At 39.9% G+C, this 27943-nt stretch overlaps 1 protein-coding gene across 5 annotated transcripts; it reads left to right on the top strand.

Moving 5' to 3' along the window:
• On the top strand, positions 1-27901 carry LOC135310872 (mesoderm induction early response protein 3-like). Of its 5 annotated transcripts, none has more exons than XM_064439948.1 (13): positions 1-188; positions 883-907; positions 3140-3288; positions 6364-6498; positions 8009-8129; positions 10234-10319; positions 10514-10586; positions 17825-17976; positions 18429-18510; positions 21568-21659; positions 23641-23768; positions 23953-24098; positions 24213-27901. In XM_064439948.1, exons 1-13 carry the CDS (start codon positions 180-182, stop codon positions 24668-24670), a joined length of 1656 nt encoding a protein of 551 aa, XP_064296018.1. In that variant the 5' UTR covers positions 1-179; the 3' UTR covers positions 24671-27901. The 5 variants fall into 5 exon arrangements, with proteins under 5 accessions (XP_064296018.1, XP_064296017.1, XP_064296019.1 ...); XM_064439947.1 differs by having other exon boundaries at positions 21565-21659; XM_064439949.1 differs by having other exon boundaries at positions 2-188; positions 3160-3288; positions 21565-21659.
• Positions 27902-27943: the final 42 nt, after the last annotated feature.

Raw genomic sequence — 27943 nt, 5'->3', positions numbered from 1 at the left:
GGAGCGGGAGGCCGACGGTCGTCGGGTTCTGACACTGTTTCCTCCATCCCAGCTCGGTCCCGCTAGCTACTCCCCTCCCTCCCTGGCCGGTCCCGGCTGGAGCTCGGAGGCTGTCATTGGCTTAGGAGCCCCATCCGGGTACTCGGCGCAGCGCTGTTGCTCAGCCCGATCATCCCAATATGGCGGAGGTGAGCAGAGAAAGCGGGCTCGGCGTTGGGGTTCGGCTGGCTCCCCGCGGGGTCCCACCGCCGGCAGGCCCCCGGCGCCTGCCTCGCCATCCCCATAAGGCGCTTCCGGGGCGGCTCAGCGGCGCGGGGTCACTAGCTCGGCGGCCTACAGCGCTGGGGCAGCGGGACCCTGCGTGACTAGGCCGCACGGCGGGTGCCGGGTTCGCAGCCCGCAGGCAGCCGACAAGCCGTGGCCGGGAGCAGAGCGGGGCGCGGGACGGGCCGCCGGCGGCACCGCCGCCACAGCGCGGGCGATGGAGAAACGCCTGGCAGGAGGGAGGAGGAGCGAATCCTGGGCTGGGAGCGGGGAAGAGGCGGCTGGTCCGGCTCCCTCCGCCGCTGCCTGCCCCTGTCACGTCTCGCCGGGGCCAACGGGAGCGCGGGCGCGGCCCCTGGGGGGCTTCTGCCAGGGGGAGGAGGAAGGGAGAACGGCAGGCGGGGAGTGAGTGAGGGAAGGAGGGATGGGGGAGGGTGAACGGGATGGAGGGGCGAGCAGGGCGGGGGCCGGGGGCGAGGCCGGCGGGGAGTGCGGAGCGGTGGAAAGGGGGGGCGGCGGGGTCAGCTCCTGGGGTGGAGGGTGTGAAATAGAGACCCCCTGCCTGCTGCTGGGCTGGAGGGAGCCCGCGTCTCACCTCGCGCTCTCCTCTTCTCGCAGGCTTCGTTTGGGAGTTCGAGCCCAGGTTCGTCCTCGCCCGTCTTCTGCCCCAGCACCTAGCCTGCTGCCCTGCCCATCCGCCGCTCTCTCTTCCTGCTCCTTCCCAAAGTTACCCCCTGTTGCCTCGTAGCTTTCCTAACGCTTCACGTTCATGTAGCTAACCGCCTGCCTGATTGTTTTAAGAGAAGGAGATGAGTGCTGTGGAGTTCTTCCCTTAACTCTGGTTGCAGTTAGTAACTGGCTGCTCGGAACCCAAAATGAAAGTTTTGTAGCACTTTTAAGTCAGTATCTCAGTAAAGCCATGTAGCCTGGAGGGAGACTGCTTCTCTTGCTGCTGATAACTGCAGGCTTGTGTAAATGTTTGACTTCTTGATATTATGATTTTAAACATTTTCTGATACTGATATGTAATTGTTAAGGCTTTAACTGCTGTTAAGTTTCTTTGGAATACTTTACACAAGCAAGCATATTTAACATCAGCAGCAGGGCTACTCATGAAGAAGTATTTGGGGAATGCATTTGTTTGTGTGTAGCTGCTTTCAGCTTTGGCTGTTTTTAATTTTTTTTAACTACTCTTACTAAATTTATTGTGCTCATAATATTTGGATATGGTTTTAAATATTTTAAACGACATACTGAGTGTTCAGAAGTACTAAAGAAGTGGGACTTCAGATAAAAAAGTCCATGAGTGGACTAGAACTTCCACTTGAGTTACTCAAACATGAAATGAATTAGAACAGTGATTAGAAGCAGTAATCTTGAGCATACGTGTGTATAAATATATATTAAGGCAGTTGACAGTTCTTTAAAAGCCATAGGATCAGGATGTGATGGCCAACAGTAGAAAAATTCAACACGTAATGTTGTAATTGGAGTAGTATTATCAGCTATACTGAGAGCTCTATGAGACCATAATATGAATAGCACTTGAATAAAAAGCAGTTTTGGCCTGAATGTTTCCCTATGGTATGGTGTTATGAACTTTCACAGTGTTGTCTTAAGCGAGCTGAACAAAGTTTACTTTAACTACCTGCACATAAGGAATGAACGCTTAGCATAATTGCTGAAAAACTAATTAGATGCTTTAAGACTCAGAAGTGTTAGTATATACAACTATCTTCTTGAAGGCTAGAAGCAGTGCAGAGAGATATTGCTTTCTTTTCTTTGAAGAAAAGCATTGAAAATTTGTAGCTGTTTCCTTCAAAGCTTCTAAAGAAGTTCTTATGTGGAAACAATTCTTAATAAACCTTTTCTTTGCTGCTTGTAAGCCAAGAATCGCAACAAGCACTAGTATGTAAGAACTAGAAGGGGAAACCAGAAGTGAAAGAGAGAAATCCTAATCTGTTTCTTTTCTCCGTCCTGAAAGCCTTAAGAAAGTGAACATTAAAGAACAGAACCACCCTGTATTTCAGTAATTTTAATTGTAGAACACTGACTTTGCAGTGCAGAATATTTGCATCTTTAAAACTTGTTGAATCTAATGATAACCTTTCTAAAAGTTGACAAAATGCACTTAACAGTACTTTTTTTGGTGACTTGTATCTTATTGAGTAATGAAAAACTGTTGGACCACAGAGTTGTCACAATGACTTGTTAATTAATGTGATCCATTAGAAGCGTTTTGCTATTTCTGGTATATTTTCCTCTATATTTCTTGAAACTCTGCCATGTTTGTTCTTCCTTTTTAGATCAAGTGCGAAGAATTAAATTAGTTTTAATAAAAGACCTCATCTGTGAGGCTAAACTAATCTGAAGCGAGTCTCGCTGCTTATTTTGCTGTTAGTAGGAAGCTGATTTGCAATTTAAGTTAGCTGTTTACCAGTGAAAAACTATGCTAGCTATCATATAGATTGAATCAGAGTCTATAAATCAGTGTCTTGCAGCATCTGAAATCTTGTGATGTGGGCTTTATAACATAATGATGACTTCAAGGATGTTTTGAACAATCTTTTTATTCAGTAAAATATTAGTTTGGGATTGTACTTCCTGAAACTTTGTTTCAGTAGTTTAGATGCTTCTCCCAAGTACTCTATACTGCAAGAGAGAAAACCGCACCTATTACTTAAAAGTACGAAAAGGGAAGGCCAGCTAAAATAGCTGAATTTGTCAGGTAGTTAGGAATTTGTTCCAGTTATTCCATTGAGAGTTCTGACCCTGTATGTAAAAATCCATGCAACCTTAGTTTATTTTTCTGTGATATAATTTTATATGTTGGTATAGAGGAAAAAAAATGACTCAAATTAGGGTTTTTTGATAGTTGGCTCTTTATCATCTGAGGATCATGACTTTGACCCTTCTGCTGAAATGCTGGTACATGATTATGATGATGAGCGAACTCTTGAAGAGGAGGAGGAAATGATGGAAGAAAACAAAAATTTCAGCTCTGAAATTGAAGATTTAGAAAAGGTAAGAGTGACTTGCTCTCTCCTAAATGTCCATATATGTTGTACCTTTTTTAGTGAAAAGAACACTCAACTTGTTCTTCAGTTTGTATTGTATAATGCAGTTTCCTGCAAAATGCCTTTGCAGTTTGTTTAAAAAAAGAAAAGAAAATCAGGTTTGGTTAGGTTATAGCAGCACATCCTCACAAAAAGGCTGAACTTGGCTTCTCAAAGATATTAGTGTGTTGTATTTTCTAAATGTAGAGTTGACAGTGTTTATACTCCTGATTCTCCCCTGGTTGCCTTTACGATTACGTTTTTGTGGATTGTGAACTTGCAATGCTAATACCGATGCAGCTTGTCAAGTCTGGTGGTTAAAGTGGAGTTGTTGTTCCACAAAATAACCTTATTGCTTCTATTACAGAAGGAAAAAGAACTGAGAGCCACTCATCTTAAACACTTTATTACTTTATGTCCAGATCCTGGAAAGACTTGGACATGAGTTTACATTTACCCATTGTGAAAAGTCTTTGCAGGACTAAGACCTTAGCTGACTAAAGAAAACAAGTAATTTAATCAGTGTATGAGTTCAACAAGAAATTTTTAAAGGTAATATAACTTTTAAAGTATAAACTTTGGACAATATTTCTAATTCTTTGACTTGAATCAGGTAACTAAAAAAAAAATCTCCACAGTTTGTTGTTTTATTAATTGTGTTAGGATGCAAGTATGATGATATTTAGTAAAGTCACTTGATCAAAAGCTGTTGGAAAAAACAAGTTATAAACCAAGCCTTTCTCTCGATATTTTTTTTTTTGCTTCCATATCATTAGCTGTTTTTCTCCTATTGCCTTTTATACTGGCTTTGGCTGGGATAGAGTTAAATTTCTTCATGGTAGCTTGTACGGGGTTATGTTTTGGATTTGTGCTGAAAATAGCGTTGATAACGCACTGATGTTTCAGTTACTGCTGAACAGTGTTTCCACAGTGTCAAGGCCTTTTCTGCTCCTCACACTGCCCCGTTGCTTGGGGACTGGCTGGGCGTTGGTTGGTGGTGAGCAATTGTTTTCATTTGCATCGCTCGTCTGTCTTGGGTTTTACTTCCCCACTCTTCTTTTCTTTTTCCTGTCTCTTTCCTCTTTTCCTTACAATTTTTTTTAAGTTATTAAACTGTTTTTATCTCAACCCGCAAGTTTCTTTTTCACTTTTACCCTTCTGATTCTCCCTCCCAATCCCAACGGGGGGGGGGTGTGTGGGGGGTGTGTGCGTGTGTGTGTGGTGGTGGTGGTGGGGGGGGGGGAGTTGGAGAAGAGGAGAGTGACCAAGCAGCTGTGTGGTGCTTAGTTGCCAGCTTGGGTTAAACCATGACAGTCTTTTTTGGTGCCCAATATGGGGCATGAAGGGTTTGAGATGACAACAGATTTGACCAGACCGTATTAGAAGGAATTTACATCTGTTATCAGTTGCTGGTCATAATAATGATTTAGCTGATCTTTGCCATGCTCCTTTTTTTTGCTGTACATGTTAAAGAATGTTTTTGGCTTTTGCAGTTTGCTGTGCTCTGCAGTGATTAGTGATGTTTTGCCCAGGAGATTTGTTGTTAAAACACTGGCCTTGAGCTTAATCTGGTATTTGGGTTTTGTACCAAAGACATTATCGTACTTCGGGTACCATCTCATGGAGATAATTAGCAATTGTACTTCTTCCTCTGAGAGGTTTTTTTGTGGAGGAAATGCAGAATGGAACCTTCACCACCTTCCGTGATATTTTCTCCCTTGTTACAATAACTCTTCAGTATCCTGAACATCCTTGTTTAGTAAAATACTTCCATTGGTGTTTCTTAGGAATATTGTTTTGGCTTTTTCTAAGGTTAACAAGCTATTTAGGAATATGGATGTTTTACAGACATTTTATGGGAGGAAGGGGGGTTTAATGATGATGTACTGTAATAGGGTAGGACCTGAACATGACACAAATGGTTTGGAATAAGGGGTGGAGAATGTGCTGGTTTTGGCTGGGATAGAGTTGATTTGCTTCACAGTAGCTGGTATTGGGCTATGTTTTGGATTTGTGTGGAAAACAGGGTTGATAATACAGGGATGTTTTCATTATTGCTGAGCAGTGCTTAGACAGAGTCAAAGCCTTTACTTGCTGGTGAGGCGGTGTGAGAGGCAGAAGGCTGGGGGTGCACAAGAAGCTGGGAGGGGACACAGCTGGCACAGCTGAGCCCAACTGGCCAAAGGATATTCCAGACCATATGATGTCATGCTCAGCAATAAAAGCTGGGGGGGGGGAGGCTGCTGCTCAGGGACTGGCTGGGCATCAGTCTGTTGGTGTTGAGCAATTGTTTTCATTTGCATCACTTGTCTTTCTTGTGTTTCATTTCTCTCTCTGTTTTGGTTGTCCTGTCACACCCCACCCCTTACAATTTTTAAATTTTTTTTTAATTATTAAACTGTTTTTATCTCAACACATGAGTTTCTTTCTCACTTTTACCCTTCCAGTTTTCCCTTCATCCCACTGGGTGGGAGTGAGCGAGTGGCTGTGTTGTGCTTAGTTGCCGGCTGGGGTTAAACCATGCTACCTTCTCAAGTCATTATAAAATATATTGTGCGGGAGATGGAAAGGAGGGATTAAAAGTTGCTATATTGGTTTACGTTTGTGGTGTTTTGCACACTTGCAGATGTAACTATATAGGACTAAATTCTTCAAGTTTTTCTGCATTTCTTTCCTGTAGGGGGATTGTTAGTGTCTCTAGTATATTTTTTCAAGACAGAAGATATAGGCAACTCATGTTCTTGAGTATGAGTCAGATGAGTAATTATTAAAAATTTGCTCCTTTTCAGTTTCATCCAGTAAATGGTGTTCTTCAATAGCCTGATGGGACTTTACTCTATGCCAAGAGACATGGTTATGAATTATTTCAGTCATGTGCCTGAAAATATTTTAGATCTTTAATCAAGATTCCTGCTTTCAATTAAGCTTTTTTTTGTTTGTTTTTTTTTACTTTTGTTTTTCAAAATGTCTTATCCTTTTAGGCTTTAACTGTTTACAAGTGTTTGGCAATATGTTGAAATGTTTGTAAATCATCCTTTATTAGGAAGGAAACATGCCATTGGAAGATTTACTGGCATTCTATGGCTATGAACCCACGATTCCAGTTATGGCTGGTTCCAGTGCAGATAGCTCTCCAAGTGAACTTGCAGATGAACTTCCAGATATGACTCTAGATAAAGTAAGTCAGAACTATTTTCCCCTTTATTATGGTTTAAAAGCAGAAATCCAGGTGACCTAAATTATATTTCACTATCTCTTGATGTTACAAAATACATATCTTTGTCAATTTCAGTATACAATTAAGAGTTACTGTACTAGTGGTGGACTTGATGATCTCAAAGGTCTGTTCCAACCTAAATGATTCTATGATTGTACTCTGAATTCATTCTTTTCCAAGGATATTGAGGATCTGAATCTTAATTATAATTATGCATGCATAGCAACTTTAGTGGCACCATATTACTGCAAAGGAAAAACGAGTAAGCTAACAGTTCTTCTAAAATATATCTAGAGAGCTTTAAATAGATTTCCTTTTTTTATATATAAGTGGAATTTTTCTGAAAAGATCTGTATTTTATTTTAATGTATGCAGTGTCCAGAAATAATAATTCTGGCTTCCAACATACATGTCATGTATCAAACCTTTGTGGATAACTTGAAAATGCACACATGAATGCTTTGGAATGTTCCTTTCAATCACATATAATTTGGAAAGGTCTCAACTCTGGGGGGTGAGAAATTGTTTTATGTGCAATTGACTGTGTTGCATTGTTGAATATAACCATGAAACTTCAGTTCTTGTGATTTGCAGGCTAACTTTGAATTCTGTCTTTAATCTGATTTGTGGCTATAAGGCATATGCAGCTGTTAGTTTGTGTTATAAAATCTGTAGGTAGTAAGTATTTTTTTACTTTCTGTAAGTATGATGAAATTATAAACTCCACAGAAAGTAGGGTATAATGATGGCTCTGCATATCTGATTCTCATTAGGAGTCACAATTGTGTTGAGGCTACAGAAATGTTGTCCGATACAGTTCTTTCCCTCCCTAATCACAATACAGAGGGGTTCAAACATGTCTGCTAGTAGAGGAAGTGTGCTTTTTCTTTCTTTGTTCCTTTTTTCTTTTATCTTAACCTACAGAAACATCAGTTATTTTGGTGTGATTTGGGAAGATAATGGTTTGTCTATTGTCTGTAACTCTTCTCAGCAGAAGTCTACAAAAGTGCCTGGCTCTGGCTGTGTTGTGTGTCCATGTTATGTCCTGTCCCACCTTCTTCCTTCCCCCCCCCCCCGAGTTTAAGGGGGTAACAGCCTGTTAAAGCTTTAGTATATCTCTGATGCAAAGAATGACATAATTCTAAAGATTTCCATTGGCATTTTCCATTGGAAGCAGCTAGAGGAACATCTGAGATTTGATGCTTGCAGAGGTTACTACTTGTGCGTTTATTTTAATAGAAGACAAGGGGGAAATGAGCCCTTGTGTTCAATTCTGAAATGAATGGTTATATTTGTTCTGAGGCTTAGGAGGAGTGAACTAACTTTTTAATTGAGGATGGTCTGCTAAAATTAATTATGTTAAAGTAACTTGTTTTAATTAATGGGACTTATAATTTGCTGAATCTAAGTGCTCACTGGTCTATACTTAATAGTCAGTCTGAGGTTTTATTTTTTTATTTTAATGATACAGGAAGAAATAGCTAAAGACCTCTTGTCGGGTGATGATGAAGAAACACAGTCCTCTGCTGATGACTTGACACCATCAGTTACTTCACATGAGGCTACCGACTTCTTTCCTCGGCCATTAAGATGTAGGAAACCTAATTTTATAATAGTATTCAAAGTCTTAGCATTATATATAGCTTCCTAGCTTAAAATATCAAAAATGCAGAGCAGTGCTGACTTTACTGGGAATTGAGAAACAGTGCTTTGCAGGATGTTGTACATGAACATCTCTGGTTGGTATTACTGATTACCTAAAAGACCTATATTTAGTACTGTGCTCAAAGCACAAGTACAATTAATTTTTCTACAAATACAGTAACTTTTCATAATAATGAATGTGTTGAGGAACACTGATTTTTTTCAGTATCTTACTGAATCACATGAATATGTAACCCATTCTTTTAAGTTAGTGTTTTTCTACTAAATTTTTTGCTGCTGCTTTTAAGCCAGTGACTCTTCCATTCAGTGAATGTGAACTGGGATGTGGTTTCTTTGTGATTATTCCCCTATACACATTCAACAGTTTTCCATAGGACTTCATGAGCCAGAGTGGTTTTATATGGGGATGGGGCCTATGAACCCATGACTACCAAAATTTCACTACTCATGGAGCTATTATGGGAAAGATCTGAGAACCAGTGGTTCAGTTATCCAACCTGGACGAGATATTCCTCATTGCTCCAGCTCTAGTACACCAGTGAGCAAATGAACTGCAATAGACAATGTGGAAGACTTTTACCACAGTTTTAATTTGGCAAGTATTTTAAGCTATTTCTGGGGGACTTTGTCCCTCTAGAGAAGGGGGTGATTAAGGGGATGTGCTGTCTCAGTCATCAGCAATTGTAGCCCTTTGCATGCTGCTGAATGTGTAATGTAAGACATTTGTATTGAGAGAGATAAAAAACCTTAATTATAATGCCCTTTTTTTTAGTTAAGCAAACCCCAATATTGCTGGCACTTAAATATTGCTTGTGAACTGTTAATGAATATGACACTGAAAATGTAGCAGCTTTATTGAAGAAAATTATTAGCCCCTCATCTTAATCAGGATTCAGAAACAGTCATCTTTGCTTTCAGCTATCATCGTTTTCTGTCAGAATTCTCTTTATTAGAACTTTTGGTTTAGCATTTTAAAATCAAATATCAACCATTTGGGGAGGGAAATGTCAGTTTTCTGTGCTGTTGACAGTTTAATCTTTTTTTTTTCTTATCCCTGTCTGTTTCTCAATGATAACATTCAATTTTAAGATAAAAATGTCTGACACACAGGCTATTTTATTAAATTTGGATTAACTGGAAGAAATAATTGCATATTATTATCCAGGCATATTGTTGTTTCTGTTTCATGCATTCATGTTAACTTCTTGCCTGCTACTTCTAACAGCAAAAAGAGAGAAACTGGTGATTGTAGTAATGACTACAGAAGAGGAGCCTCAGTCCATAGTCTTGGATATTGTCTCTGACAGTTCTCTTTAATTGTGATGAAGCTAAAATTGCAATGCTATTTATGAGCACGTTGTTACTGAAAACTGAGAATGCAAAATAGCTTTAATCTTATCAGAACTGTAGATTCCATTCTGCTGGGGATAAAATAAAAAATAGAATTACTTCAGAACCCAGTACCACAGTATTCCAGATTTAAAAATATGAGCTATTTTGTGGAGTACTGTATTTTAATTACTTGGAGTGCTCTGCTGTATTATTGGGGGGGGGGGGAATTAAAGAGGAATAAGCAGTCTTTTGCTTACTGTTTTGTGTATATCTACTACATCTTCACTCCATGCTGAGGCAGCCTTGTTTAAAGGAATGGTTTGAATGCCCATTAAAACTTCTGATGAAAGGCTGTAGTAGGTAATAAGTTGAAGGCAAGCCTTTCACTTTGTGATTAACCTGAGGCTAAGTCCTGGAAGTTTTCTGTTTTTCTCATCTCTCTTCTATAAGGTATAAGCCTTCATTGCAATAAAGTAGATTGTCTCAATTGCAGTGATGATGTTTCAGTTCTGCAATATTACAAGTACCAGTGCTTTCTGACTTCATGCTAGTTTGATAGAAATGTAGATCAACAGACTCATGATGAGTATCTCCCAGAATAAAAGCAGAGGCTTCTTTCAAAAGTAAAGGGTATCCTGTAGTTCTGTATTTGAACTGAAAATTCTTCCTAGCTAAAACCAAACTTCCTTGTGTCTGAAGCAAACACTACATGTGATGGAGTTAAGGAATCAGATGGTGAAGACATAGAGGCAGACAGTGGTAATTCATCTGAAGATTTGAGAAAGGTAATAACTAACCTTTAACTAAGAAAAATCTTACTATTAAGAAAAATGTATTAAGATTTATAGTACATATCTAAAATAGTACCTTAATTCTGAAATTGTCTGCAAAATGCCACGTTAATGGAATTTGTAATGCTTCTATACACGTAATATTAAGCTAATACCTTTCTCTTGTAATTTTTTTGTTACATCTTCAGGAAATAATGGTTGGTTCACAGTATCAGGCTGAAATTCCACCTTACCTTGGCAGATACAGTGATAATGAAAAGGGTAAGTTCTTCTGTTTTACTTTTTATCTTATGTTTATACATAGCAGTTGATGGAGAAAAAAGTAAGATAAATTCAATGGCTTAGTCTCAGAAACCTTAAAAAGAATAGAAAAAAACCACCCCAAACCAAAAAACCCCTAGTCAAATGAAGTAACACAACCACATAATAATATCTCAGAAATGTGATTCTATAACTTTGTGAGGAGATTCTCAAGAAGACATAGGAGGGTAGATTACAGTGTTAATTTTGAAGTATCTAGTACTGTTAGGAGGCAACAAACTGTGGGTCAAGAAGGAAATATTGTCATCAGAGTATCATAACTGGGCTATGAGCATGTAACTTAGTTTACATTGAAGATCTTCAAAACAGTATTTTTCTTTGCTTGTGGTTTGTTTTTTTTTTTTTTTTGGCAAGCACAACTGTGTGGATTACAAAATGGATAGGAAGAAAAAAAAGCAATAAACTATTTCAAATTTCCATAGCATGAGTGGAAGATGTAGGTTCTGATACACCTTGTCTTTTAAAAAAATGTTTTAAGTATGATATTTCTGTGTAAATTTAGGTTAAAAACTGCAATTGTGCTAGAGTAGAAAAAATAACTTATTAGAGTTTTATTTGGTATCTTTAGAAACCTTCACTATGAGAAGTATAGCATCTATAGCTGGAATTCAAAAGGCAAATATTGAAATAATTTTGCTCATGGGTAGAACAGCTGTGAAATTAAGAAACAGTTTGGGGGGATGTGTTAATAAATGAAGGGCATTCTGTTTTTTCTTTTGTAAGTTACTTGTGTTCGAATTGTAACATTTCATGGGAATATCATTCTACCAAAGTATATAAAGTCTTTTCACCATTACCAACTGCTTTTTGAAGAACGATCCTTTGCAATAGAGAAGAACGTTTAGTATGGATGGAGCTGGAAGCCTCAGCAAGTGAACATCTCTTGTGTTGCTTAAGAGACCTAAGGAAATTTCCTGTTTTCTAAGATTCAAGCATGATGCTTACCGGTTGTAAGAAATAGAGGAGTAAGAACTGGATTTATCTAGATAGTCCTTTTACTATTTCCACATCTTGACTTCTTGGCTGAGAACTAGAGAAGGGCCAATAACCAGAGGATGATCAGGAAGGTGTCAATCTGAAAACTTTCTCTGGACTGAGCTGGTGCTAGAGAAAACCAGCAAGAGTATTATCTGCTGGCATGACCAAGTGCAAAGAGGTAGCTCCCAGATGGGAGAGCCTGAGGAGCTCCTCTTGAAAATATCAGGCATGGACTCCATCAAGAAGTGCTGGGTGGTGGTTGTAGTTTAAAGAAAACTTCTTGGTTGAGATAAGAGGAGTTTAATAATTAAAATATTATAATAATGAAAAGGAAAACAACAGGGGAGGGGCATAAAAGCCGGGGGGGGAAGTGATGCAACTGCTCACCACCTGCCAACTGATGCCCTGCTAGTTCCTGGGCTGGGGGAGCAGTGATCACAGCTAAATACCGCCCAGTTAATACACTGAGCATGACAACGTATGATATGGAATATCCCATTGGTCAGTTTGGATCAGCTGTCTTGGCTGTGCCCCCTCCCCTCCTGGCTTCTTGTGTACCCGGCAGAGCATGGGAGGCTGGAAAATCTTTGACTAGTACAAGCACTACTTAAGACACTGATGGTTTAGCTGTTGCTATCAACATTATTTCCATACTAAGTCCAAAGCACAGCACTATAGTAGCTACAGTGAAGAAAATTAAATCTATCCCAGCTAAAACCATGGCAGTCTCCACCCCTTATTCCATAGCATTTACATCATGTCTAGGTCTTGCTCTTTCCAGTACATTCCCATTAATCACCACCACCTTTCCTGTATTTTGAAATACATATGTATACACACATATATTGTTCCCTTAGTCTGTGGCCCATCCCTCTAAAATGTTTGTTGAGTTCATGTAGTCAATGACTTCTGGCTCCATCTGTCATAACAGTCTTTCAGGGCAGGAGAGATGGTGTGTGGTCTTTGATTGTGGCATGCTGAAGTTAGTTCTGATTCCATCACTGCTGCATGTTGCTCAGTTTAATCAAAGTTCATTAATCTACATGATTCTTGCTGTAATACTGTTGATATAGCATATAGCAACTACAGAAGTTTAATTAACACGATACCATTCAGAGAATTAGCTATTTTTGCCCAAAATCAAATCCCCTTGAGTGTTGGATTCCCCCGTCCTCCCATATCACCCACCAAGTGTGCCCAGGTCCTTGAGCAAAAGCAATTCCACGAATGGGTTTGCCTTTGCCTGAGACAGGAATAACCCAGACTGTCTTCCCCAGCATATTTTTTTACATGCAATACAGGGACTCTATCCCCTTCCACAGCACATGAGGGTTCTGATTGGGCAGGGCCATCTCGACTGGCAGATCCCCTAGTGTCAGGTGTGTCTTGCTAAATATGTGTATACCAGTGTTTAAATGTCCCACCTGCTATTGCTCTCAGTGTAGTCTTCAACAGTCCATTGTAACATTCAATTTTACCAGAGGCTGGTGCATGACAGGGGATGGGATACACGCACTCAATGTCCTGCTCTTTGGCCCAGGTGTCTATGAGGTTGTTTTGGAAATGAGTCCCATTGTCTGACTCGATTCTCTCTGGGGTGCCATGTCACCACAGGACTTGTTTTTCCAGGCCCAGGATAGTGTTCCGGGCAGTGGTGTGGGGGAAAGGATATGTTTCCAGCCAGCCAGTCATTGTTTCTACCATTGTAAGCACATGGCGCTTGCCCTGGCGGGTCTGTGGGAGTGTGATATAGTCAATTTGCCAGGCCTCCCCATATTTATATTTCAGCTGTCGTCCCCCATACCACAGAGGCTTTAACAGCTTCAATTGCTTGATTGCAGCGCACATTTCACATTCGTTGATAACGTGCAATAGCGTCCATGGTCAAGTCCACCCCTCGATCATGAGCCCACCTGTATGTTGCATCTCTCCCTTGACAGCCTGAGGTATCATGGGCCCATCGAGCTAGAAATAGTTCACCCTTATGTTGCCAGTCCAGATCCACCTCAGCCACTTCAATCTTGGCAGCCTGATCTACCTGCTGGTTGTTTCGATGTTCTTCAGTGGCCCGACTCTTGGGGATGTGAGCATCCACATGATGTACCTTTACAACCAGGTTCTCTACCAGGGCAGCAATATCGTGCCACAATGTGGCGGCCCAGGTGGGTTTGCCTCTGCACTGCCAGTTGTTTTGTTTCCATTGCTGTAACCAGCCCCACAGGGCATTTGCCACCATCCAGGAGTCAGTATAGAGATAGAGCACTGACCACTTTTCCCATTCAGTGATGTCTAAGGCCACCTGGATGACCTTTACTTCTGCAAACTGGCTCTATTCACCTTCAGCAGTTTCTGCTACTTCTCGTGTAGGACTCCATACAGCAGCCTTCCATCTCCGGTGCTTCCCCACAAGGCGACAGGACCCATCAGTGAACAGGGCATATAGCTTCTCATCTTCTGGCAGTTTGTTATACAGTGGGGCTTCTTCAGCACATGTCACCTCGTTCCCTGGTGATATTCCAAAGTCTTTGCCTTCTGGCCAGTCCATAATCACTTCCAAGATTCCTGGGCAACTGGGGATTCCTACTCGAGCCTGCTGGGTGATTAGTGCAACCCATTTACTCCACGTAGCATCAGTTGCATGGTGTGTAGAGGGGATGTTTCCTTTGAACATCCAGCCCAGCACCGGCAGTCGGGGTGCCAGGAGCAGCTGTGCTTCAGTACCAACCACTTCTGAAGCAACCTGAACCCTTTCATATGCTGCCAATATCTCTTTTTCAGTTGGAGTATAGCGGGCTTTGTACCCTCTGTATCCCCAACTCCAAAACCCTAGGGGTTGACCTCAGGTCTCGCCTGGCGCTTTCTGCCAGAGGTGCCCAAGGCCTACTGCATGAACTGTTTCCTGTTTAATCTGTTCAAAGGCTTGTCGTTGCTCAGGCTCCCGTTTGAAGTCACTCTTCTTCCGCGTCACTTGATAGAGAGGGCTTACGATCAGACTATGCTTTGGAATATGTATTCTCCAAGAACCCACAACACCTAGAAAAGCTTGTGCTTCCTTTTTGCTAGTTGGTGGAGACATGGCTGTTATTTTGTTGATCACATCCATTGGAATCTGACAACGTCCATCTTGCCATTTGATTCCTAAGAACTGGATGTCCTGTGCGGGTCCCTTCACCTTACTTTGTTTTATGGCAAAACCAGCTTTCAGAAGGATTTGGACTATTTCCTTCCCTTTCTCAAAAACATCTTCTGCTTTGTTGCCCCACATGATGTCATCAATGTGTTGTAGGTGTTCCAGAGCTCTTCCCTGTTCCAGTGCAGTCTGGATCAGGTTATGACAGATGGTAGGACTGTGTTTCCACCCCTGGGGCAGTCGATTCCAGGTGTACTGGACACCCCTCCAAATGAAAGCAAACTGTGGCCTGCACTCTGCTGCCAGAGGGATTGAGAAGAATGCATTAGCAATATTAGTTGTGGCATACCACTTGGCTACCTTTGACTCCAGTTCATATTGAAGTTCCAGCATGTCTGGCACAGCAGTACTCAATGGTGGAGTGACTTTGTTCAGGCCACGATAGTCTACTGTTAGTCTCCATTAGATTTCTGCAGTGGCCATATGGGACTGTTAAAGGGCGAGTGGGTCTTACTGATCACTCCTTGGCTCTCCAGTCGACGAATGAGCTCATGGATGGGAATCAGGGAGTCTCAGTTGGTGCGATATTGCCGCCGGTGCACTGTTGTGGTGGCAATCAGCACCTGTTGTTCTTTGACCCTCAGCAACCCCACAACAGAGGAGTTCTTAGTGAGACTCGGCAAGGTAGACAACTTTAATTCTCTCCATGTCCAAGGCAGCTACACCAAAAGCTCGCTTGTACCCTTTTGGGTCCTTGAAATACCCTCTCCTGAGGTAATTTATGCTAAGGATGCATGGAGCCTCTGGGCCAGTCACAATGGGGTGCTTTTGCCACTCATTCCCGGTTAGACTTGCTTTGGCCTCCAATACAGTTTGCTCCTGGGATCCCCCTTTCACTCCAGCAATACTGATGGGTTTTGCCCCTGTATAGCTTGATGGTATGAGGGTGCACTGTGCACCAGTGTCCACTAAAGCTTTATAGTTCTGTGGGTCGGATGTGGCAGGCCATCGGAACCACACAGTGCAGTAAACCCGGTTGTCCCTTTCCTCCACCTGGCTGGAGGCAGGGCTCCTCTAGTGCGTATTGCAGTGTTCATTACTCACTCCTTGTGAATGTCAATCAGGAGTTCCTCTATTAAGATCAGAAATAAAATAATCGTTTTTACTCCTCTGTCTGGGGACCTGGTAACTGGAAACTGGAGTAGCAACTTTCCTGGAAGAACCCTCCCGAGTGACTGGTTTTCCTTGCAACTCGCATTCCCTATGCATCTAGGGTTGAGGTAGGTTTTCAATCCTTCTTTCTCATGTCCTCTCCATGGTTACGCAGGTAAAACCACAGTGTTCCCTTTGTGGTGTATCTACTATATTCTCTTTCTTGAACAGAGGGATGCTTACTCCTAATGGCTGAGATACTGGTTCGTGGAGGTGGGGAATAGGACATATCTTCTTTGAGTTGCTGGACCTCCTCGGAGAGTTTCTCCAGAGTGGAGGGAGGAAGAGATATGTGCTTCATAATCCCGGAGTTTATCAATCCACATCTCCCACCGTTGGTGCCTCGTCATCTTTCCAGGCCAGTACTGCCAATGAGTTCCCATGCGTCGATGGTGTGCTCCGTACAAACTTCCACCACATGGGTCGTGTGCGCTGGGCTTCATCTGGATCTTTGGATGACTGTTGATCGTCCGGGTCACCATAAATCACCTTAATCATGGTTAATTCCCTCAGGTACTGGATACCTTTCTCCATGGTTGCCCATTTTCCTGGGCAATGGATCACATCTTCCTTGAAGGGATACCTTTCTTTCACACCGGACAGGAGTTGCCTCCAGATGCTGGGACCTCGTGCCCCTTTTCCAATTGCTTTGTCAATGCCCCCTTCCTTAGAAAGGGATCCCAGTTATTTGGCTTCCTTCCCCTCTAATTCCAGGCTACTGGCCCTGTTATCCCAGCATTGGAGCAGCCAGGTGACAATGTGCTCACTTATGCAAAAACACTTCAGCTGTCACCTATCTCATACCTCACTCAAGAATAGGAATCAGGTGGTTTCCATCTCATAAATAAGTTCTTCCTCCTCTCCTTGTGATGCCCCTGCTCTTCAGTCATCTCTTTCTTGTCTTGGTTGATAATGGAGGTTGAAGCTGAGCGTCAGCAGTGCTTGGAGAGGTTGGACCTGGCTGTATGGGTGGAGTCTGTGAAAGCCTCTTCTGTACTCCCTGAAGAGCTTGTGATGGTAAACAGGGGCTTACATTTCTGCTATTTAGTCCCAGCTACCGGAATTGTGCTAGAAGGCAGTTTTGCTTTTCTATAAGCTTTACACTTTTAATGTGTTTGTTTGAAAGCTTTCTGTGTTATTAAGCCATAACAGAACTTTCAAAGGAGATGTGATTTTATTCCCCACCTTAGCTTAATATTATTTCCTGCAGTTTTATGAGAGACTTGAGAATCTTTATCTCTTCTACTGTAACTGCCATTATGCTTGTATTTGAATTTAATAACTCCAATTTTGTATTGCCAGGAAAGTACATGAAGCATTCATTATGTCTAATGTTAATCTCATTTATTGATCAGAATAGTTTAATATAGAATTTATATGTGTGCACAGACAAAGATTCAGGCCAGCTCTTCAATATTTCCAATATATTGTCTTTCAAAAAAGCTACTTGAGGTGCATATGTGATTTCAGTATATTACAAAGGAGGACCATACATCCTGCACTCGTTTACTGTAAACTATAGCTTATTTGTTGAAAACAGCTGACTAAAATGGAGTCATTTTGCTAGTTTGTTTATATGAAGGTGATGAATACATACACTGCTCCTCTGTAAAGACACTGTCTCAAGAGTTTGGTCCCTTATCTCATCCTCATGGAACCTGAATCTCTTCACCATACCACACTGCAGAGTCTGTCTCTTAACTGAGTCTTTTGGGGGAAAAAGTGCAATTTAAAAGTGGCATGGTGGTGCTTGATTTGATTACTTCTGTATTCCTGTTCTTTGTCTTTGTGAAATAGCTTTTTATGTTATAGCCTTAAAAATGTCACACCTGGCATTAATGGTTTTCTGTTTTAACAGCCTATGAAGATGAAGACCATTTACTTTGGAAACCTGATGTGATCTCAGAAAGTAAAGTTAAAGAATACCTTTTTGAAACCTCCTTAAGAACAGGAAATGAAAACATGATTGGCAGAATTCCTGAAGGACTACATACACGGGACAATGAACAAGTATGTTTTATATCTTGTTCCATTTGTGACACATTGCTTTGGAATTAATATATGTTCTCTTTCTTTGCCTTGTATTATAAAGGCAGCAATATTAATTTTTTTTTAATTAGATGTTATTGGGGTCAGGATCTTATTTGTAATTTAAGCACGTGCTTAAAATTACGAGTATTTGAATGTTGGCAGTGTTGTGATCTGTGATGTTTCTGATTGCCATGCTGTTGACAAATCCAGCTTTTCTAATAATTGCATATAATGTTTTACATTTGCTTAATTAAACCTTGCCTCAACTTTTGGATGACTTTGCTTTTGGTTGTTGTTTTAAAATTTTCATCCTGTATAAAGATAAATCCCCTTTTTTACATTAGATATACTCACTGAAAGGCTAGTTTCAGAATTTTAGATTGGATATTTGCAAACTTTGACTCTTTTTAAAGACTTTTTCTGTTTTATAGGCGCTATATGAACTTCTCAAAAGTAGCCATAATGTTAAAGCAGCAATTGAGAGATACTGCTCAAATGGAAAGGCATCTCAGGGTAAGAGTGAGTACCTGCTTTTTAAGAAATGTGTGTTTGGAGAAAAAAAATAAGTAAAATAAAAACTTGTGTAGAAAAACCTTGAGTAAGATTCAGATTGATGAACACATACCTTTCCATGATGTCTTTAGCACAGATTAGGTATAATCTGAATGTTGGCCAGAAGGAAGTTTCTGCTAGAGAAACTTGCAACTTCTATAAAGATTGCAGAATCAGCTTTTACACATTTTCTTCCCTTCTTTCCTCTGTTGCTGTTTTAAGAAAAGCACAGACTGAGAAGGATGGGGAGAGTCATGATTTTGCTCCCATAAGGCAGTTCTCACCCACAATACCTTTTTGAGATCATGATCAATTATTATGTGATGACACTCGTACCAGAATCAGGAGAACATAGCTGGCTATGTAAGTGAGCCCCACTCTCTTCATCACTGCACTAACATTGTGCTATGTCAACCCTAAACTGGTTCTACCATATAGTTCTATAGGTCTTTGGTAGAATGTGGAGAGATTTGCTCAAGTTTACAGTGGAAAATGAGCTTCCATCTTGTTTGTCCCTAACTTTATTACTCCCTTAAATAAAAATCAGAGTTTATAATTTAGCAAAGACAGTTCTTTGTCCTGTATTTTAACATATGTGTTGCGTAAAGCAGAAATGGACTATGAGCCCTGGTATAAATTGGTATTCTGACAGATATTCCCTACTCAGAACTGGATACAAAGGGAATTTGAGTGTTTACAAGTTAGGTGCTGTGAAAGCTAAATATCTAAAAGTAAAGCTGAAGGGGACAATAAGGAATATCAGCAGTGCTTCAGAAAGCTCTTGTACAAGAAGAGATTGTGTAGAGCTAAACAATAAGGTAGTATCAGTTGCAGGGCTGTATCCTAAACCCCATACCTCTCTAGGATTTAGATTCTTGTTTTGGGATTGAAAGATACCTCTGCCTATTTGTGGGTCAGAGCCCCAAATTATGTCCTAAGGACTAATACTCGCCCCCCTCCGCCCCAAATCAGATGGGATTTATACAATCATTAAAAATGGTAAAGGATGATAATACTATTAGTGCCTGTCTCTTAGAGTAACCATTCTGCTATGATCTACTCTGTCCACTGAAGTTTGCTGCTGTTATCAAGATGAGAGTTAAAAATCCACATTTCCCAATATAATTTCTTAACAGTGACACTTTACGTGGGGATCTTCTCTTTGAAGCTTGAGAATTCTGTAGTAAGGAGTGCAAAATTAATGGGATGAGAAAGAAAGAAAATGGCATTGTAGTGGAATGATAATCACCTTCATCTGGGAGCAGAAAGGTCTTGGTTCTAGTGCCTGCTTCCAGAAATGTTTTGAAATGGGTTTGTTGTTTTTTGTTCTTCCCCACCCCCCACCGGCTTTAAATGACAGCTGAACAGATCACCATTACAGATGTAAGATGCCTGAAATATCCCTCCTTTATTATATATAGACATATAGCTGTGATCAAGATAGGTAAGCATCAATACTTAAGACAAAACTGACCTACTCAAATAAGTTTAAGCTACTTTGTTTAAAAACGCTTACTCTTTTTTAGTGATTTTTTTGGTTTTTTTAACTTGTAAAACTAAAATTCAGTTTTATCTTAAAAAAAGAGAGATTGTTCCTTCACTTTTTTTTTTCCAATGGCCACTGTTCTTTGATTCTGATGCAAGAAAAAAATATTCAGAAAAATAATCTCACTGATATCACAGAATCACGGGTTGGAAGGGACCTCAGGGATCATCTAGGTCCAACCTTTCTAGGAAGAGCACAGTCTAGACAAGATGGCCCAGCACCCTGTCCAGACGACTCTTGAAAGTGTCCAATGTGGCAGAGTCAACCACTTCCCTGGGGAGATTATTCCAATGGTTGACGGTCCTCACTGTGAAAAATTTTCCTCTTGTGTCCAATTGCAATCTCCCCAGGAGCATCTTGTATCCATTCCCCCTTGTCCTCTCCATGTGACTCCTTGTAAAAAGGGAGTCTCCATCTTCTTTGTAGCTACCCCTTAAGTACTGGTACACGGTGATGAGATCCCCCCTAAGCCTCCTTTTCTCAAGGCTGAACAAATCCAGTTCTCCCAGCCTATCCTCGTATGGCAGGCTTCCCAGTCCTTTGATCATCCTGGTGGCCCTTCCCTGGACCCCTTCCAGCCTGTCCACATCTTTTTTGTACAGCGGGGACCAGAACTGTACAGAGCACTCCAGGTGTGGCCTGACAAGCGCTGAGTAGAGTGGGATGATGACTTCTTTATCTCTGCTGGTGATGCCCTTTTTGATGCAACCCAGCATCCTGTTGGCCTTCTTGGCCGCAGCAGCACACTGTTCGCTCATGTTGAGCTTCCTGTCCACCAGGACCCCCAGGTCCCTTTCCACAGAGCTGCTCTCTAGCCAGGTGGATCCCAGTCTGTGGTGCAATCCCGGATTATGTTTTCCCAGGTGCAAGACCTTACACTTGTCCTTGTTGAACTTCATAAGGTTCTTGCTGGCCCACTCCTCCAGCCTATCCAGATCTTCCTGCAGAGCAGCTCTCCCTTCCGGAGTGTCTACTCCCCCACTCAATTTGGTGTCATCTGCAAACTTCATCAGGCTACACTTGATGCTGTTATCCAGATCACTTATGAAGATGTTGAATAACGTTGGGCCCAATATCGATCCCTGGGGACCCCACTTGCGACAGGCTGCCACTTTGAAAAAGAGCTATTTACCACCACTAAATCTCACTACCATATCTCAGTGATGTTATCAAATCTTGGGGTTTTTATGACAAACTTCTTAAGACATAATAAATCAAGTCTTTACAATGTCCTTTGCCCTCCAGGATAAAAATTTTCGAAATCAAACTCTTATGAGTTGTTATAAACAAGAATGTTAGATTTCAGGTAGGATATCTGTACAGTAGAGGAAAGAACATGTATTTAAATAGCTGAACTACTGGGCTTTTTGGAGTGTGTTTGGATATTCATTCATTAGCAACACAAATATTTATTCTCTGTAAAAGGTTAGTGAAAATAAGTTTATCATGCTACTTTTGCAATTGTCTAGAAGAGATGACAGCATGGACAGAAGAAGAATGCAGAAGCTTTGAACATGCACTTCTGATTTATGGAAAAGACTTTCATCTCATACAGAAAAACAAGGTTAGTATTTTACAGTTAAATGGAATGATAGATGATACGATGCTGAAAACTTGTAAAAGCAATGCATTTTTCAGAAGCCAATGCGAAGAGTGAAATAAGAACCAATGTATTAAAACCAGCTTGGCATTTTTGTGCTGATTTTACCTCTGATGTCATTGGAAAAGCTAGGCATTGCAAGACGAGTCAATATATTATCTCTGAAACTGACTTATGTCATTTATGTATTTATAATTTAGTTTAAATGTCTGCCTCTCCTCAAGTATATTATTTCCATACCATGGCTGTGGGAGGGGAAAATGCATCTTTAATTATTTTTGTCACCAGGAAGGTATAATTCTACAGAAACAGGCTTAGCTCTTTGTGTTTTCAGAAAGTGTAGTCATCCATCAATGCTCTGGTTTCTGGCCAGCAAAGGAGTTCTAATCTTGATCTGGATTGCTTCTGATTGACTCCTCTGTGTCTGAAGAATAGGAATTAGTTGTTTGTTTGTTTGTTTTTTGTTTTTTTTTTAATCAAATATATGTATCATTTGGTACAGTTGACAATATGGATGTTTCCAAACTTTCTGTACATCTTTGGTATGTTTTGATACCACATTGAGGTTTTGTACTGGTTTCAGCTGTAGAGTTGATTTTCTTCACAGTAGCTGCTCTGGGGCTCTGTTTTGGATTTGTGCTGAAGGTAGTGTTGATAATACAGGGATGTTTTCCTTACTGCTGAGTAGTGCTTACACAGAGTCAAGGCATTTTCTGCTTCTCACCCCACCCCACCAGCAAGGAGTCTGGGGGTGCACAAGAAGCTAGGAAGGGACACAGCCAGGACATCTGAGCCCAAGCGACCAAAGGGATATTCCAGACTGTATGACGTCATGCTCAGAAATAAAACTAGGGGGGGTGAAGGTTGGCAGGGGCTGTCATTGCTTGGGGACTGGCTGGGCAGCAGCAGGTTGGTGGTGAGCAATTGTTTTCATTTGCATTGTTTGTTTTTTCTTGGGTTTTATCCCCCACCCATTTATTTTAAACATTTAAAAAAAAAAAAAAATTAAACTGCCTTTATCTCAACCCACAAGTTTTCTCACTTTTACCTTTCTGAGTCTTCCTCCCCCATCCCACTGGGGTTGAGTGAGCAAGCAGCTGTGTGGTGCTTAGTTGCTGGCTGGGGTTAAACCATAACAAGTTTTTTCTTTAGGAGACTGGTGATTTTGTTGTATTTCAGGTAAACTTTATAGGGCTGTCATTGCTGTTCAACAACAGTCAGCTAGTCCTGCTTAACCTGTCCTATGATAAATATTTGGGTGGTTAAAAATTTAAATGGACCTTACCAATAAACACTAATTCACCAGAGATACAAAGAAATAATTTTAAAATATTTTTTCCAACATGCAATAAAGCATGTGAGTTGATCTGTCACTATGGACCAGAATTTGTCCAAATACCCAAAGTCTTTTCTGTTTTATTTCTCTTAGGTCATTAATTTGCTCAGCTTTTTCCATCTTAAGAGAGTCTGTCTTATAGTTTAAAAAATTGTTATAAAGCTTATGAACTAAAATGCTTCAGATGTACATACAGTTTGTCTAGTTAAAAAAAACCACAACAATAATCATCCAATAGAACAGATGTAGTACTTATTTAGAATAGTTCAGTTGGAAGGGACCTACAGTGCTTATCTAGTCCAACTCCTGACCACTTCAGGGCTGACCAAAAGTTAAAGCATATTAGTAAGGACATTGTCCAAATGCCTCTTAAACACTGACAGGCTTGGGGCATCGACCCCCTCTCTAGGAAGCCTGTTCCAGTGTTTGACCACCCTCTTGGTAAAGAAATTTGAAACTGTAGATCTCTTTCAAGTCTCCTGATTTAATTGTTTTGTTCCAGATACTAGAACAGTAAAACTAACAGTATTGCAGGAATATGGGAACTGGGAAGATGACAAAAATTCATTCTTTGCATTAATCTTGTCAATTCTTCTTGCCTTCTTTTAGGTAAGAACCAGAACAGTTGCTGAGTGCGTGGCTTTCTATTACGTGTGGAAGAAGTCAGAACGTTATGATTACTTTGCTCAGCAAACAAGATTTGGAAAGAAGAGATATAACCATCATCCAGGAGTTACGTAAGTAAAATGTTCTTGGAATATGTTTTCTGTTGCAAATTGTAAATGTAGAAGATTACATTGCAATGACAGGAAGAAAAAAAATAATGCTACGGTGGCTATGGCAACTGAAATGAAATCCATCATCGTTTTTAGGCCTTGTTTTCCTGTTAAATAACCCGTTATGAATGCCATATTCTTTAAGGGACTACATGGATCGTTTGGTAGATGAAGCAGAAGCCCTTGGTGGAGCAGTACATTCTTCAGCCTTAACATCTAATACTCGAACAGAAACCATTCCTGATCAACAGCTAAGCATTCTGAACTCTATTGCTGCCAATGAGTTGACAGGTAAATCAAGGAAAAAAAACCCCAACAACCAAAAAGAATCAACCAGAAACCCTTTTTGTTGTAACCGTATAAACAATTATTTCATTTATGTTTCATGTTCATCTTTTTTCCCAGCATTGACAAACAGTGTAGCTACAGCCTGCCACACTTCAGATGTGAACTGCCTGGATGATGCCTTTCCTCCTATAGACAGCTTACCCCGAGCACCAGTTAATCATGTGCCTGTTGGAACAGAAGAATTGCTTAACTTGCCTAGCAATGGTGAAGGTGATTGTTTTAATTTATTTGAGACTGGCTTTTATCATTCAGAGCTAAACCAAATGAACATGTGCAGTGAGGAGACGGAAAGACCTGCAAAGAGATTGAAAATGGGAATTGCTGTCCCAGAATCTTTCATGAATGATGTCTCTGTAAATAACCTTGGTGTGGACTTTGAGAACCACACACACCATATTACCAGTGCCAAAATGGCTGTTTCAGTGGCTGACTTCAGCAGTCTATCTGCAAATGAGACAAATGGTTTTATCAACACCCATGCTCTTCACCAACATGCTGCCCTTCACTCAGAATGACTGTGGAAAACTAAACAAAGAATGGGTACTTTATGCAGTAGTAGTAAACTTGATCAGAGCTATCAGGTTTGCTTTTAGTCTTTCACTGGAAGTTTGAACTTTGACATCAGTGATGTCTTTTTATGTATAGAACTATATCTTGATTTATCAAGAGTAATTTCTTTTTTCAGTCCATAAACGTGGAAATGTTCAGCAGAGTTTGGGACTAAGTGAACTCTGTGGTGCAGCTTTAAGCTCTGCTTCAAATTTTTTTTTAAAGCCTGTAGACAGAGGCCACCATTTCAAAACCAGCACAGAAGTTCTGAACTGATTGGAGTGGCTTTTTAGTCTAAGTTACTTTTGCTGTAACGGATGCAGTGTAATAACAATGTTTACAGGTACTGATCCTGATCCCTGCTCAATGTAGCGTTTTGGGGGTTTTTTTTTTCTTATAAAGACAGGGATGAGTTTCTTTAAGTTAAACTGCACAAATGTACAAGGATGCTTTTTAAATTGAGCCTTCTCTCATGTTATACTAAACTAGAGCACTTCAGTTTAAAAAAACAGCAAGTTCATCTTGGTGGAAGCTAGCACAAGGGACTCAACATGAGTAAAGTATGAAGACCTACACTTGGATGCTGTTGCAAAATTATGGGCCATGGCTACCTTACACAGAAGTAATTATGCTGCCAGAGGTATCTGTGTACTTTAAACTTACTGGCTTAAACAGATGCATTTTAGGCTATTGTATTCAGATGGGTTTTGTCCACACCTTTGAAGATTAATGCACCTGTAGAACTTAACTTTCCTAAGGCAGCTGTTGTATAAAGCTACAGTCTGCACAGCTTAGGATTTACCACTAAACAGTCTACATTTTGGAAGACATCTTATTGTTTGGAGCACTGCAGTTCAAAGTGGCACTTCACTACCTTGGTCAAATAAGAAAGGATAAGTGAAAATGTTTCCCATAAAAGCAACTATTTAACTTCAGTAAATTTTTATTTTGAACATTGAGTGCAATTTAGCTATCCACAAAGTTTGTCTTGCAAATGTTTGTTCTAATTCTTGCAGGAGAATGTTACTTTGGTAGGATTACCCTTTTCCCTCCATACTTTTTTCTTTGCACTGTTCGTATTACAAATTTAATTGCCACTAACTTGTTTTTGTTATTGAAGTGATTAAGATTGTGTTGTTGATATTTGTAATAGTTGCTTCAAGGTTATGCTGAGTAATTAGAAAGTAGCAACTTCAATATTTGAAAGGGAAGAGGGTATTTATTATGCATACTGTGAACTGCATTGACATACTGAGTTTTGGATGCAGCGTATGGAGTTTTCTTTATAGTGTTGTAGTGAAGATTGCATAAACGCTTCAAAGCAATAGCACATCTACCATATTAAAACAAAGTAGTTTAGCACAGTGGACAAAACTAAAGATAATTTTGTAATCAGGTCTTAACCTATACATCTGAAATATGTAATTCTAGTAAATAACAGGTAGCCTTGGCCCTGTGTTGTATTCTGACATTTTTAGCCAAGTTGTCAGCTTCTTGTTGCTGGGTTTTGTGCTGAACTGTGTACCTTGTTTCTTTTGTTTATGAATCAACACACTTTATGTAATTTTGTAAAATACTGGCCATAATCCTTCACTGTTATACATTCAAGTTTATGGGTTTACAGTGAGTGGCTGGTCTGTATAAAAATCATTATACAAAGATGACTGAATGCTTATACCCATTGCACTTAAATGAACATGCTCATTCTCATTAGCTGATGTAGTAATCTATTCAATTTATCTATGCATTGCTGGGATCTTAATGTAGACAGAGACTTGTCTAAGGTTTGGGTTGTCAGCAAGTTGAATGGACACTTTAATTATTTAATAAGACTTTTGACCAAAATTCAGAAAATGATGAGAGAAAAATTAATTACAGCTAGTCTAATAGATTTTTAAATGCTGATCTTATTTAGCCTGTTGGCCAGCTAGCTGGTATAGTTTACTTTTAATTCCTTGTTAAAATGAGGCAATAATTTGCAAGATTTTGTAAATATGTGAATTCTTCATATCTTTTTCAATATCTATTTCAATATTTTCTGACTACTTCTGTGTATAGTAACTTTTGTGCATGCTTGATGTGACATTCATAAATTTGTACCACTATGACTTTATCCATGTAAAATAGCTATTTATTGAACTTTTCTTTTAGAAGCTGTATTTAATTATTTTTCTCTGTTTAAACATTTAAAATTGAGAACTTCTTACTGTTTATTAAAAGAATTGTGTTTTGAAAGTCAGCATGAAGATAACTGAATTGCAACCATATGAAGAAATTATATTGCCTTGGTTCTTTGATGGTGAAGCACAATTCTTATAACAAACAGTGATGAATTCTTTGTCCTCTGCCATACTTTTTCTTCATACAGACAAACCAAAAATCCATAATGGGCAATTGCAGTGTTGGTAAATGTATCCTTTTTATGTACAGGAAATCTGAAGAGGATAGCTGATTCATTTAGAAGTGTAACTTGGTGCTGTGATTATAGCAATACTTTTACTTTAGTTACTCATATGTCATCTTCTCATGCTAGGTTTTTAAGTCTTTAGTTTTCTTCTTGTCATGGTCAAACTGCTGAATTTACTTGAAGGATACTAAACTGTATGCTATTAGGTCAGTGACTTGTGCAGTTGTTTCCTGTTTTTAACTTTTAAAACTGAGGGTCAAAAACATATGAAAACTTCAGATCAAGTAGAACACACTGATACTACTTAATTTAACCAAAGTCTTCAGGTAAATATTTCAACTTCGAATGTAAACTAATGGATAAACTGACCAACAGGGACACTATTTGCCCAGCACTACAAGCACATTGTCTACAGATGGGGAAACTAAATACAGTAATTTATAAAATAATGACAAGGTTACTATTTTTTTATTCCTATTTTTCATTGGGAGATGGAAGATACGATCAATTGTAAAATACAGTCGCAATGGTTACAGTCCTCTTAATAAAACAGACTCCAGTTATTCTCAGTTCAAAGTAAGTACCCTGTGCATGACAACAAATTTAGTGACAATCGGAACATGTTTTTAATATCAGATGTTCAAGAGGAAGTTGCTATTGTTGCATTGGTTTTAATATTTGTACATAAACACTGAATTTTTTTCTTTTTAGCATTATTTTGCATTTGTTGTACTTTACCTGGTGTACAATTCCAGAAATAAATGTCTGGAAACATTTCTTTACTTGTAAAGCTTTTCATGCATCTGCATTATGTTTGCTACTTCCTTTTCAG

This window comes from Phalacrocorax carbo (assembly GCF_963921805.1).
Source record: "Phalacrocorax carbo chromosome W unlocalized genomic scaffold, bPhaCar2.1 SUPER_W_unloc_4, whole genome shotgun sequence".
NCBI classification, from domain to species: Eukaryota; Metazoa; Chordata; class Aves; order Suliformes; family Phalacrocoracidae; genus Phalacrocorax; species Phalacrocorax carbo.
Note: the sequence above shows the minus strand (reverse complement) of the source record. Positions and strands in the feature narration are given on the sequence as shown.

Excerpts from the sequence above, each read along its gene's own strand:
- LOC135310872 (XM_064439947.1), top strand. Across the intron at positions 908-3,139 it reads GTTTGGGAGTTCGAGCCCAG|TTGGCTCTTTATCATCTGAG; the intron begins GTTCGTCCTCGC and ends GTTTTTTGATAG. Across the intron at positions 18,511-21,564 it reads AAATGGAAAGGCATCTCAGG|AAGAGATGACAGCATGGACA; the intron begins GTAAGAGTGAGT and ends GCAATTGTCTAG.